Raw genomic sequence first — 13,898 nt, 5'->3', positions numbered from 1 at the left:
ATATTTCTGTATATGTGCATTTCATTTACCACAGCCAGCCATTTGTCGAATGAAGGAGCATTGATGGCTATGAAGAAGGGCAAAATAGCAGCAAAAGAAGCTCTGCTTAACCTGTGCTTCTGAACATAGCTTCAAGTTGGAGGTGTGTTTCTTAGTGCTGTTCATTCTCCACCTGTCCTCCTCCTCGCATAATGCAGGGAAGTTAAATGAAGTCAAGCTGTGGCAGTAAGGTGTGTTCTGAACCCAAGGTCAGCTCTTCTGAATTCTCCATTTCTGTTAGCAGCAGGGAGGAGACCCACAGCACGAGCTGGGTGTGTACAGAGGTGGGAGGTGAGTGGAAGAGCGGGCCCAGAGACAAACTGCACTTTAAATATTGATCAGTCTTGAATTAGTGCCGAAAACGGCGACAAGTCAGCGGGGGGGTGGAGGGACTCGTACGCCAGTCCCTTGTGCTGCAGCGTGACACCGAGAGAAGTGCACTTTATTGCGGAGAATGCCATGTCTGAGGACGACGTGAATGGTTTTGAGCTGTGGATATTATTCAAATGCAAGCAAAAATTTTGAATAAAGAGCTGAATTTTTCTGAAATTTCCTGTATTTAATTAAACCATGTTGCACAGCTCCTTTAGTGTTGTGTAGGCAGTATGAGGATTTCCTTTTCTGACGTTAGTGAGCATGTACACCAGTTCTTGATGGCATATGGGATACCTCTGTGGATATGGGCGATTTCACTTGAAGATCAGATATGAGACGTCCTTTTTTAAATACTGATCAGTGTTTCTGCGAAGTTGGGGAAAACACACACGCATATTTATGACACGATGTCTGGATCTCGATAACTCGGCCCTTGTGCTTTTGTTGCTTTCCGGCGATGTACCAGTTCGGCCCTTAGCTCGCACTCGCAGTCATGACATTCGGGGTGATGTAATGGATCATCTCAAGTTCAAAACCCCTCACAAGCCGCACACCAATGGGGCTGTTGGGATAAACACGCATTTCGACAATTCGTTGGAACTCCTTGCTGGCCATGACTGACGTTGACTCAGAATGCGGCTCGCCTTGCCCCACCCCACCCGCCCTCTCCGAGACGTGGTCCACGCAAGACTTTCCATCCATCATGTCTCCCTGTCTTCTCTCAACCCATGAAAGCAAACACCCTTCATTTCCATGTGAAAAAGTCCCCAAAAGTGAGGAATCTCAGCTTTGTGTTTCGGCTGGTGACTGATTTCCACCCTGTGTGGGAGACAATGAAGCCTTTTTCAAAAAAGCCTGCTGTTAAAGGCCACTCATATTAGATCATCCCGAAACAATTTAGCTCCTGCCCGCTGAAAAGCGTCTCACTCTGCCAAAGCTGCAAACCGATGCGCGTGTGTAGAGATGTGGAACCAAAGTACAGTAGCAAACAGGTGTGACAAAATTGGGATGTCGCTGAATTTGGCATCATTACCCATTAGCGCTACATACTTCTCAACACATTTTCTGGATTATTATTTTCTGATTCTCATACTTACCTGAGGGGGTTGGGGTCCGCGGTGGGGGCAGCGGGTTTGGCTGGGTCCTGCTCTCTGGTGGGTCTGGGGTTCGAGTCCTGCTTGGGGTGCCTTGCGACAGACTGGCATCCTGTCCGGGGTGTGTCCCCTCCCCCTCCAGCCTTGCGCCCTGCGTTGCTGGGTTAGGCTCTGGTTTGCCACAACCCCGCTCAGGACAAGCAGTTTCAGACAGTGTGTGTGTGTGTATAGCTGAAGCATTTGCCCAAGACAAGTTATCTTAACACTAAGCTACTTAGCAATCTGTACCCATCCACTCAGCAGAGCAAGGAAAGACACTCAGCCACACATTACAGGCAAGTAAGTCACCAATTACCCTGAAACCCTGTGTGGGGAAACCAGAGCACCTGGAGGAAACCCACAAACAGAGGTAGGACATGCAAACTCCATAGACTGAGTGGAATTCAAACCTACCTCCAAACCTGCAGCGCAGTCACTGTGAGGCACCAGTGCTGCCCGCTGTGCCCCCAGGAAGAAGAAGCGGAACCCGAGCAGTGTCTAATTAAAGAGGGACACGGGGCGTTGACTATAGGTGGGTCTCTCACTACAGAAACACAGAGGGAAATACCGTGGCGTCACACTGTTTCATGTGGGCGAAAGTACAGAAATAACACCCCCCTCTGCCCACAAAAGTCATCCTTCCTCTTTTCACCTCCATCGGGCAGCAGCAAACGCACAAACACACGCACATATAGTACATGTGCTTACGGAGGCTGTCTTCTCACTTGGAAAAAACACCTTTAGGAAGTACGCCCTGGTGACCCTTTCCCTGAACACATGCCAGGAACCGGAAAATATATGTATATATTTAGAATGCATATAAATAGCAACTCGGGCTTTAATAATGCAGAAAAGGGACAAATTTTCAATAGTCGGCCAACTCAACAAGCAGTGACCCTTTACACCGATACTTTTTTATCAGCCATTTAGAAGGTCAAAGGCACTTGGCCGAAAACACTTCACGTAAAGACTCCGGTTTCAAACTCGCGGTCCGAAAGGGTGTCGTCGGCTCCGAAACACGTCGCACAAAGTATAAAAAGTTACTTTACTCTTATATTACACGTTCATGAAGACTGTCGGTCTTATAAACAGAGGCAGGCAACCCTTGACCTCGCAGGCCCAATCTTATGCTTGCTTTTATTTTTATTTTGATAATAATCCACCTCGCCTGGTCTTTCAAGTGTTCAAAAGTCAGGTGTTATATGTTTTTTTTTTTTTTTATTGCAGGATTGAAGGATCGCAGTCCTGATGGCCCCTGCTTTGAAGTGTGAAACTAACATCTTGTGCCATATTTATTGATATGAATGAATGAATGAATGAAGCTATATCAGTCGTGGAGGGAAATTCCGTTAGACTGCAGCGGCATACAACGCACAACAGACACACATGTGACATACAGGTGCACATACACAAGAGCACATGGAAGCGAGCAGGTGAGCGAAGGTGAGAAAAATGTCCCCTAGGAGTACCTGGCAGGTCAGCTGAGGTCAGGCCGCATTTGTTCAGAGCACTTGTGTGACGTTAGGCCCCGAAAGAAAATTACCTTCTTTCACCCTGAAACGTTCACCCTCGCCCCCCGTAGGGTGTCTTCCTCCCTTCGCTTCTCACGACATGTGGCCATCAGGTAGCAGAGGTGTGGCCCCGGGCGGACAAAGGGGACGCAGTGTGTAGAGGAAGGGAGAGACGGGTCTTCTCAGAATTTTGTGTGTGTGTGGGCGTGCATACAGAAGATAAAAACACATGAGCCCAGTAGTACGGAGTAGAAGAAACAAATAAATCAGTTATTTCAATTAAATGGACAAACACACCCTCATTTCAGTGTAGGTGAAAAACGTTTCCCAGGCAAAAAGAGAGATTCGTGCTTAGAAGTGCCACGCGACGCCGTGAAATGTACCGTATGCGCTGTGCGCTCATTTGAAGCGCTTCGCTGGACAGAAAGGATGGGCCGCGAGCGCCGCCCGGTGGTCACAAGGGGTATCGACACAAAGTCGAGCATGTTGAAGGAAGAAGAGCTGGACAGCACCGCAAAATGAGACTAAACAGCAATAAAAACAGCGCCCAGCTTTTTTTTTTTTTCGTTTTTGTTTTTCTTTTAATCTCCAAATTAAAGTTAAGGGTTTCCGGTCGGAGCCGAGCCACAGCACAGATACAGAACCCTGGTAGATAAAGATACTCCTCCAGAACTGCTGTATAAATGAGTCCTGTACCGGAAACCTTCTCTTCCAAAAACATGCGCGCAAAGTAAAATACTGCAACGTTGCTAGCACTTAACGAAGTTCACACACGATAAATACCCATGGCGACATAGAGGTGGCGCTGTAACGAACCCCCCTGCATGTTTTCCGGGCCGCTTTCGTGTCAGAGATCAATCGGCGCGGATTCGCACTTGCTTCCGGTATCTCCAACATGGCGGCTGCGGGCTGGTTCTCGTGCCGGCGGTTCCCGCGCTTCGCCTCGACGCTCGGGCAGCTGATGGCGCGACCGCGCGCGGCTCCTCTCGGCAATGCAGCGCGCTGGCTCACGGGGACGGCGAGGACGCGCGCGCCCGACAAGGGATCTTGGGGCCGCAGCCGGAGCGCGGAGCAGAGCCACCTGACGGAGTTGGACAAGGCGGACGCGCTGGTGAGTCTCTCTCTCTCTCTCTCTCTCTCTCTCTGTCTCTCTTTCTCACACGGTGAGCGGCTGCGAATGATCTCGTGTAAATGAGCGGCGATGCAAATGACATGCAAATGACGCAACCGCGCTGACATTCTCTTCAATTATTGAGTGCGCACGCAGCTGTAACTGGGCTGAAAGCCTGAAAACCGAGTCCTTAGTTTACGCGAATGCTTACACTCCGGGTTTCACTCAGAACCTGCTGCACTGCCCGCCCACCCTACACACACACACACACACACACACCGTCACGTGTCAGTGTATCATCTCCCTGACTGTCTCTTGTCTGTGTTTTCCAGATGCTGAGAAAGTCGCACGAGACAGGTAAACACAACCCTGTCTTTCGAAGTGTGTGTGACGCCTCTGCGTGTCAGTAGTGTGTGTTCCAGTTCAATAAAGGCACTTTGTAGCTGCGCCTTGTTCGAAAGGTAGGATGTACCACGTTACCGTGGTGTACGCTGGAGTGCCTTCGCCCCCCCGGTACGGTACGGTGGTACCGTAAAGTGTGAGTACACCTGCTGGAAATGAGGCCCCGTGTCCAGGTGGACTCTCGCTGTCACCGCCGGTGCCACGCCTCGTGGTTACTGTACAAACGCCGTGTTGCACAGGACAGTTTCGGAGGGACCGTGTTCCGCTTCCGCTGTACGCCTCCTCCCGTCATCCTGCTGCTCTCTTGTTTCAGGTTTCCTCTCTTGGTTTCGCAACGGTCTCCTGGCCACGGGCATCGGGGTCATCGCGTTCGTGCAGAGCGACGTCGGGCGAGAGGCCGGATACGGTACGAGTGCGTTAACTTTTACCCGGCTCGCTTGCGTTTCGCCTGCTCGGTCCCGCACACACACACACACACACACACACACACGTGTGTCGCGCCAAGTAGCTGTTATTTGCATATATCGACACACACAAGAGAGTGCTTACACGGGGCAGCAGCTGAAGTAGCGTTTAGAGCCAAGGCCTTCTGTCTGAAGGACGTCGGCGTGAATCCACACTTCCGCCCCCATACCCTTGATTTAAGTTATTACCAGAATCGAATACGGTAAAAATTGCCCAGCTGTATAAATGGGTAAATAATTATAGCTGTCATTGTAAGTCACCTTGGAAAAAAGTGTCCGTTAAATGAGTAAGTGGTAATTTACGGTACATTACATGCACATTTACTCATTTAGCTAACGCTATTCTCCAAAGCCTGGTGCGTCGCTGTGGGGCAGGTCCGGGGTGCGAGTCCTGCTTGGGTGCCTTGCGATGGACTGGCGTCCCGTCCTGGGTGTTTCCCCTCCCCCTCCGGCGTCGCGCCCTGTGTTTCCGGGATAGGCTCCGGCTCGCCTCGACCCCGCTCGGGACACGCGGTTGATGTTGGTTGATTGGTATTCTTCATAGCGACTTACAGTGTTAACCTACTTATAATTATTTACCCATTTATACAGGTAATTTTATTGGTGTGATTTAGTGTAAATACCTCGCTCAAGGCTACTAGAGCCGGAGGTGAGTTTCAAACCTGCGACCTTTGGGTCCGAAAGTAGCAGCTGTAACCACTGCACTACATACTGTGTGTCTATGTCTAGTATGAATCTAGAAATGGTTAAAAAAAAAAAAAAAAAAAAAAAGAGGAGTTTTACTCCTGGAATTTGAAGCTGAAACCTTCTGGTCACATGTCCAGTGTCGCACCGAACGTTGCGCGTTTCCTTGGGGTTCACCCCCCGACCCCCCCACCGCTGACCGTCGGCTCACCCGCATCCCTGTCTGCACGCAGCTTTCTTCATCCTGGGCGGCGTGTGCGTGTCATTCGGCGCCGCCTCCTACCTGATGAACCTCTTCACCCTTCGCCGCATCATGCTGCTGTCGATGCCCGCCGCCCTCGTGCACAGCCTGGTGGTGGGCAGCATGGGCCTCTTCTGGCTGTGCGCCGTCTCGCTGTACATCGGCCGCCTCGAGGTGGAGATCATCCGCGAAGACGAGGAGGAGGAGGAGGAGGAGCGCCGGGAGAGCACGGACTGCGAGGAGTGTGCTGCGCGGCGGGCGGGGCGCCAGCCGGGCGGCAGAGGGCAGGACAAGTGAGGCTCGCGAGGGGTGTCTGGCGCAGGGGCACGTGGGTAGCTGCAACGAGCATCCCCTCCCTGAAGACCATCAGCTCTTACATGTGAAAGTGTAGCTGACTGCTGCTGATTTGGGCCATTCTTCTGTTGCAGCATGTAAGCGCGTGTGTGTGTGTGTGTGTGTGTGTGTGTTTAACAGGTGAACAATGACTGTGAAACAGAGCTCCTTCGCTTCCCAAACCTCCTCCCAGATGTCGCAGCTGTAGACTGTAGGAGCTCCGCCATGTTTCTGTTTCAGGCTCCTCGCGACGGAGCCCAAAGCTCTTTTCGGAGCCGCTCTCCGGCTCGGGAATTTCTGCAGGAACATCTACGTGAGAAAATGTTTTGCCTGTTGTTGATGGGGTTTAATCTCATCTGTTGTATAGCGATAACTGAATTCAGGGTCACTGTTTCTCTCGCGGGGGGCACGGTGGCGCGGTGGGTTGGATCGGGTCCTGTTCTCCGGTAGGTCTGGGGTTCGGGTCCCGCTTGGGGCGCCTTGCGACGGACTGGCGTCCCGTCCGAGGTGCGTCCCCTCCCCCTCCGGCCTTGCGCCCTGTGTTGCCGGGTTAGGCTCCGGCTCCCCGTGACCCCGTAGGACAAGTGGTTTCAGACTGTGTGTGTGTGTGTTTCTCTTGCACGTAAGTGCTGAAAGCGTGCAGCTCCTTCGCGTGTCTCTCGCAGCGTGGGCCACAATCCTCAGTAAGCTGGAGTGTGTGCAATCGTAGGGACTGTTGCTTCCCGGTCCAGGGACATCACAGCTGAACTGAAATTGCTACTTATCCCAGACGTGAGTTTTTCCTAAATTTGAGTTTCTCCGTGTGTGTGAGCGAGAGAGACCCGGTAGGGATCGAGGGCTCGGAAGAGGCACGGACGAGCGGGGTGAAGTGAAGCGCGCCCCCGGCGGCTCGCACCCCGGGCACTTCGGAGCAGGACCGCTCTGTGTAATCGTGACCTCGCGCGACCTCGGCGCTGTACCCGCACGCGTGGGCCGTGCCGCGAGATGCTTCGCTTTCAACCTTGGAGAACGTGGGCAATCGGGGAACGATAGAGTTGCGCGATTTTGTCGCGGATGTTTGGGGCGGGAAATCTGGTGCAAAAACTTGACGTGTTTTATTGTCGGCTGCGAGGCGGAAATGTCCCTGTGGCGTCCAAGGAGCACTTTGCGGTCGCGTGTTCCTTCGACGCGTTCAACGGACGTGGTTCCTGAGCGGGACCGGTCGTCACCGGGCGTCTTCGTTACTGTGCGAGTTGCTCTCATCGGTTTTTCCTCATCCGAAATCTTTTTTTCAATAATAGTAATAATGATAATTATAAGACTGCCTTTTATGTGGTGAGGAAGTGCGCCGAACAGCGCAATATGCACTCGTAGAGTTAAGAAGAGAAGTGCCTCCTTCTCCTCCTCCTGCACCTGAGCTCCAGGCTTTTATGAAGAGTCCGGCAGATGGTGGCACTCGTCACTTTTTCCGGCCGCGTTGCCGCGCTTACTTTTCCGAAGGAGATCCCGGAGCTGTTTTAGCTGCAGTCGTCCCGCTTGGACATCGATTTTGGGGTTTTCGTTCTCAGCGCAAGAGCCTCGTTTTCCTCTAAGGGCCTTTAAGGTCGCTCTTTGCTTTGAGCCGGAGCCGCTTGGCCGGGGTACCGCGTAGCGCCTCCTGTCTCCGTGTTTCTTTTAGTCGTATGGAAATCTTGGAACTGCACCGATTCCCGTGACGTCTTCATCCTCGCAATGTAGAATTATATTCATGGTGACGAGTTTGCCCGATTTGAAGACTTTTGTATAGAGCTGTCGTTTATGTTATCGTTGGCGTTGTTCATAAGGAGTCGGCAACATGTACATTTCACATACTCGACAGCGATCGGTCTACACCTGAGGACCGTCAGTCCCGGGTGACTTCGGCGAAGCGTGATGCAGGTAATCCGACTCGTTCTGGTCTTTTACCTCTGCGGCGGCCCTTTAACGCAACCGGTTGTGCCGTCTCTGGTTTCTTTTCTTTTAACGCAAGTGGGACACTTTAAGCTTCCGCTCACGTCCAGGTTTGGGTTAGTGAACCTGTCTGCCGCTTTCGCCTTTGCTCTGTTGTTCTGCGTAATTGTTTTACGAGGAGAGATGCGCCGTAAAGGCCCTCCCGTCCACTCTTCGGCCGGGAGAGCCGGTCCGAGGCCCGCGCCTGTGTTCCCGGGTACCGTGGAGGGCGGTAGCGGACGTGGACTCGAGCGTGTGGGCTCAGCGACTAGTTGTTCCCGGAGAGGAGAGTCTCACCGGAGGCTCATTGAAGCCGTGGTTGATACCATGACATAATAATAAGTTAGTTTGTTTGCATTCAACCTTAATGATAATGAGTAATTCGGTTCAGATTTAATAAAATGAATGTGCGGGGGCTGGTTAGCGGACTCTGCGTGCGTGCGTGCGTGCGTGCGTGCGTGCGTGCGTGTGTGTGTGTGTGTTAAATACCCCCTTTTGGTGAAGTCTCATTAAAGCAGCAGCCCTAGGAGCTGGTGGGTCTGGACACGGTTCCGTACACCGAGTGACTGACGTGGTAAATTTGCTTTTTATTCTTTCACACAAATTGACTTCCAATGAAAGTCTTTGTGTAACAGAAGATCTGGCAGAACTGTGAAGGTAAAGCTATATGTGTAAGTGCCCCCCCCCCCGCAAGGGCTCTCTGTAGCTGAGTTGTGCCCCCACCCCTGGCTTTCCTTTCCCCTCATATAGGACTGCATGGTTCTGCATGACCTTCTGTGTTGCTTTCTGTATACGCAACATAATAAACATGTAAATAAGATGATTAAATTATAAAGGCAACTTTCAGCAAGACGTGTTTACGAGTGGTTTGTGGGCAGATGCCCTGGAGCTTGGTGAGCGGGGGCATCGGGACGTTTTGGTGCCTCTTTTGGGCCGGTGCAGCAGCTCTCTCTCTGTAGCTCTGTGTGTGTGTGCGCGCGTGTGTGTGCGCGTGCGTGCGCCGCTTTACCGGCGGTGTGACCATGTGGGAGAGACGCAGGGCTGAGAGCCCTTCACAAACGGGTGAACGGTTTGCCAGCCTAGGGGATGGAAGGGGCCTTGCATCCTAACCGTTGTCCTGCTTGGATCTCCACAGCAACGCGGGAAGGTCCTTAAGAAGGAATCCGTTCTGAGGGACCCTTGTGTCCAAGCAAATCTACATCGCCGATGGTATCGGGGGGGGGGGTCACGCTGTCTCCTGACTGCTGGGTCGAGATGCTTCTTTTAAGGTCCTCGGAATCTGGTGCGGGCATCTGGGACCGGACAACGGCAGCGTCCTAGAAGCCCTTTGTTTACGGGACGCTCCTCACGAAGCCCCCACCCACCCTCCACCCCACCCCGATGTGTCTGGCGCAGTTGGGTTCTTCATTCCAGCCGTGTCTCGGTGCGGTGGGTCTCGCGGCTCCCCTTCGGCAGGGGTCCGCCTGCGCAGCTCTGCTTTGCATGCATGCGATCGGCGGGGCCCCGTCTGTCGAAAAGGGCAGACGACCCCATTCGCATTCACCGCAACCGACACCGCCGCGGCTGCAGGGAGCCGTGCGGAATGCGCGATTGCGCGGCGGAACGTGGTCTGGTTTCGTTTTTTTTTCTTTTTTTCTTTCTTCCCTCCCCTCCCCGAGCAGTCACTTGGTCGACACCCGGGAACGGCGATGATACGATCGATGGGGCTCGAGCCACTCCTCGACGTCCACTTCGGGATGCTGCTGCGGCCTCCTTGGGAGCGGCTTTGACGACTTTCGTCCCTCCGAGCCCCGACTGCGGCCGCGGCACCGGATGGACGGATCTCGAGGCGATCCGATATCCGAAAAGGCTTAGGAGGCAGAACCTTTTTGGCTGAACATCTCGAGCTTCTCCCGCTCGGGAGAGCGTCTCCTCAACTGCGAGAGCCACACGCACGGCGTTGCGGAAACTGTCATTGTAGGGGTCAGTCGGACCGCTTGTGCCCGTCTGCGACGACAACACACACGTACGCAACGGATGTGCAAACACCTCCCGTTCCCCCCGCAGCTCCTCTTGTTTAGTATGCGATTCCTCAGTTGACAGGGCGACTGATTCTCACACTAATGAAGTCAGTCCTGCTGCTTGAATGTAAAACAGGATTTAACCTGCCTTCAATGTCATTCCCCCCCCCCCTGCGTGCAACAATAGCACCGTAACGAGCCGATGGCAGCATTTCAATCGCCAACACACTCCGCTTCCTGTAATTGAACAAAGCCGCCAAACATTTACATGACATCAATGTTTCATATACAAATTATTCTTTGAATGGAAAACGTGTTTAAGAAGGTGTACGGCCTTGGTGTTTGGGAAGGTGTTTTCCAGGAACCATGGAATACAAACCAACGTTTGGGGCGCACAAGGGAAAGGGTGACTGGTTCGAGACCCAAAACGGACCGTGACCATGCGCTGCTATTGGAGGAAAAGGTTTTGCATCTGTAAAAAATATCTTTGAAAATAGGTTTCAGATTTATTGGTCTTTTAAAGGATTAGTGGAATATGTTGTCAGGAGTCTTTTTATGAAGAATATTTCAAAGAAATACGTTTTTGCTTTTCAAACTACTTTTAGAACGGGAGACACGGCCTCTGAAACACAGCAATAACAAAAAAGGTGTGGGTACGTTTCAGAGAATGTGCCCTATAAGGCGTCGTAAACTCAACATTGTAGCGTGTTCAGTTTTTCAGTCCTCTGCAGTGGACAAAACAATGGCTGGATCTCAGGAGCATAAAGTAAGTGCAGGACATATTTAAGATAGAACACATCATACTGCTTTAATGGAATAAAACTTTTATTATTCTTAATTGGTTTTTTGTTTTTACAGTGTTTCATTTTAAGATGGGGATTTTGGGATTATTCACAAACAATTAAACCAAAAAAGGTCACAGTGATGGCAAAGGTTGTTACGATGCTCCTTCATCAGCTAAACTACCAGAAAGAAAACATTCTGCTCAGGGCCCCTTGTGTCACGGTGCACGCGAGCGCATACACACACACACACGGATTCTCTCAAGCCCTCTTACTGTGGGCTTTTATCAGGCAACACCAGCCTTTAAAAAAAAAAAAAAAAAAAAAATTCTATAATCCCTCGTCGCATCTTGAAAAACAAGAACTATACATTCCAGTTAAACATCTATATACCTTCCCTCCATACTTACATTTGGATAAACTTTTTATTCTGCAGATTTAAAGTCAAGTTGCGATGACTGGCTGTGTTGAAATTGGGCAAAGACATAAAATACACAGACGTGTGTGCGCTGTAAGACTTTGCTACACGTCACCCGCTGCTCTGCGATCAGCTTCGGCTCATTTACCCACCTGTGGCCCTTTGGGACGAGGGAAGCGCCGCCAAGGGATTTACAGGTTTTACATGTTTCTGTAGAAGGAACCCTTTTCACATGTACATTAAGTGCTCTCATGGATTATGGAGATGAAGAGTCAGCCCCTCCCAAAGTGTCCAGTGGACCTTAATGTACATTTAGTTTTTTTCTTCCCCGCCCCATGTCCAGCAGCTGAAGTCCAGCGCCGGCACCGGAGGGCTGGAAGAATGTGGCTGTTCTGGAGTGGGGCTGAGTGGGGTGGGGTGGGATGGGATGGGATGGGGGCTGAAATAGTCAATGGCTTGTCTGACTTCTCCAGCTGTGTGATGAGGCCCTTTGTACAAAACGTGCACAGAAACACTGAGAGCTGCAGTGCGGCTCCTCCTGTTGGAAGGCGTGACGGAGGAGTCACGCGGTGCCCCTGCCTGACAGGACGATGCTTCTGTGCGAACACGGAGAGCGCGTTGAGCAAGAAGGTAAACGCCCGTGCCGTGAGCGTTGCGGTCGTGCCGCTCGAGGAAGCCGTCGTCGGCGATTCCCTCCGTGGGCCTCGCCCGTGAATTTCCGTTCGCCTCCTGCCCGAGTCGAGCGTCCTCGCGAACGTCTCCATGGCAGTGACAGTACAGTGTGTACCCTGTACGCTGTGTATGTATGGCTTTTCCAGTGTCAGGGATGATGGAGATGCGAGCGGTCGGTCTCACCGACAGTCAGCGAGGGGGGGAGGCGCGTGCGCTCAGCCTGCCTTACCCACCTGTGCAGAAGAGCCTCTCGGGGAGTGATTTGTCCCCCCCATCAATTCTACTTCTGCTTTCTCCCCGCCTCCACCCCGTGTGCCCAACTCGTTCAGTCCTCCTCTGAACCGGTGCCCCCTCGCAGCCCGTTCACGCAGAATGGCAGTCCAGGAGGGAACGTGGGGTCAGAGGAAGAGAACCCGCTGAAGGGGGGCAGGGCGGCAATTCTCTGCAGGTGGGGGAAGAAGGCGGGGGGCTTGTGGTGGTCCGAGGGCAGACTCTCGGCGGTCGGGTGGGCGGAGGCGAGCTCGGCCGGGGCGTAGCGGATGGTGCTTGGGGCGTACAGGCTTTGAGGGCCCTGGGGGCCGATGGCCAAGGGGTGGAAGAGCACCCTGCTGGCAGCCCCGCCCACTGCCAGCCTCTGCAGCAGCTCGAAGTCTGGACCCCGGCCTCCAGCCAGGCCTCGCTCTTCCCTGGGCAGGGGGGAGCCTTCCATGGGGGGAGAAAGTCCCGGGGACGAGGAAGCGAGCAGACCTCCGGGTGGGGCTTCTGTCCCAGGAGGGGTCGCGGTGGAGTCCGGAACGGACGCCGGGGCTGCGTCTCCGTTTTGGGCTCTGGAGGGTGTCTGCAGGGAGAGCTTAGAGTGCCCCCAGCGCCCCCCCGACAGGGTCGTCCCTGAGACCATGAAATTCTGCTCAGTCTTGACGTTGGCAGCGGCGGAGGCCACTCCGCTCTTCAGCTGCTGGATGACGGCGCGGCCGTTCTGGATCGTGTCTGCTCGGATCCGCGTCGCACCCCCGCTCTGTTTTGAAGCCCCCTCCTCCCGCTTCACCATCTTGCCGTCTGCTTGGCACCTCCTATCAGCACCCACCTCTTCCTCCTCCGCCTCACTGTCGCTCCCCAGGTCTGAAGAAGCGGATGGGTTCCCCTCCTCATCCTCCTGGACACCTTTTCTCTGTCGCTTTTCCAGGGGACCGTGCTTTGGGTCGGCCTGTTGTGTCCTCTTCTTTTTCTCCTCCGTTTGGCCATTAGGCGGATGGGAATACTGCGCATACCCCTCCTTCACCTGGGACCCTGAACTGCCTTTGCTGCTGGAGCATTTAACAGGTTGTGCAGCAGAGGTGCCTGAAAATGAAAGAAAAATAGCCACCTCCAATACTCTATTTTCATTTGGCATAGCTATATCATATACAAATACACACGTTTACAAGAGACTGAGTTAGAATAATAATTTTACGGTTACCAGTAGCCCAAAGGTAAATGATGTGTACACGATTTCATTGGTGAGCACAAGTAGCCTGCAGTTCGCACCCGTTGCCACATGGTGGCACACGCGAGCAGCTTGAGGAAAATGACAGAGCACATGTCAAAAATATGATGAACCACACACACTGTCTGGCAAACCAGAGCCTAACCCAGCAACAGAGGGTGCAAGGCTGGAGGAGGAGGGGACACACCCAGCACAGGATGCCAGTCCACCCCAAGGCAGGACTCGAACCCCAGACCTACAGGAGAGCAGCCACCGCGTCCCCCTTTTACCCTGAATTAGTCCAGTAAAATAAATCCCCAGCCA

General features: G+C 52.8%; 2 protein-coding genes across 3 annotated transcripts in view; one reads left to right on the top strand and one right to left on the bottom strand.

Annotated features, from left to right (window-relative positions):
• Nucleotides 1–3,705: 3,705 nt before the first annotated feature.
• tmem160 (transmembrane protein 160) lies at nucleotides 3,706–9,264 on the top strand. Its single transcript, XM_018748422.2, has 4 exons — nucleotides 3,706–4,169; nucleotides 4,502–4,526; nucleotides 4,885–4,977; nucleotides 5,953–9,264. Exons 1-4 carry the CDS (start codon nucleotides 3,954–3,956, stop codon nucleotides 6,255–6,257), a joined length of 639 nt encoding a protein of 212 aa, XP_018603938.2. The 5' UTR covers nucleotides 3,706–3,953; the 3' UTR covers nucleotides 6,258–9,264.
• Nucleotides 9,265–10,411: 1,147 nt separating this feature from the next.
• The window catches only part of npas1 (neuronal PAS domain protein 1), a 28,872-nt gene continuing 25,385 nt past the window's right edge, over nucleotides 10,412–13,898 (bottom strand). Inside the window, exon 12 of one of the 2 annotated variants that reach the window (XM_029255234.1) lies at nucleotides 10,412–13,450. In XM_029255234.1, coding sequence (XP_029111067.1) covers nucleotides 12,438–13,450 — 1,013 coding nt within the window. In that variant the 3' untranslated portion in view covers nucleotides 10,412–12,437. The remainder of the gene's footprint in view (nucleotides 13,451–13,898) is intronic. The other variant, XM_029255235.1, reaches the window with a different exon arrangement.

Source organism: Scleropages formosus, chromosome 10 (assembly GCF_900964775.1).
Source record: "Scleropages formosus chromosome 10, fSclFor1.1, whole genome shotgun sequence".
Lineage (NCBI taxonomy): Eukaryota > Metazoa > Chordata > Actinopteri > Osteoglossiformes > Osteoglossidae > Scleropages > Scleropages formosus.
Note: the sequence above shows the minus strand (reverse complement) of the source record. Positions and strands in the feature narration are given on the sequence as shown.

What these genes read in the sequence shown, in the direction of transcription:
- tmem160 (XM_018748422.2), top strand. Translation starts at nt 3,954, where the DNA reads ATGGCGGCTGCGGGCTGGTTCTCGTGCCGGCGGTTCCCGCGCTTCGCC. An exon ending in TGGACAAGGCGGACGCGCTG is followed by an intron (nt 4,170 to 4,501) that starts GTGAGTCTCTCT and finishes TGTGTTTTCCAG; the next exon opens with ATGCTGAGAAAGTCGCACGA. An exon ending in CGGGCGAGAGGCCGGATACG is followed by an intron (nt 4,978 to 5,952) that starts GTACGAGTGCGT and finishes GTCTGCACGCAG; the next exon opens with CTTTCTTCATCCTGGGCGGC.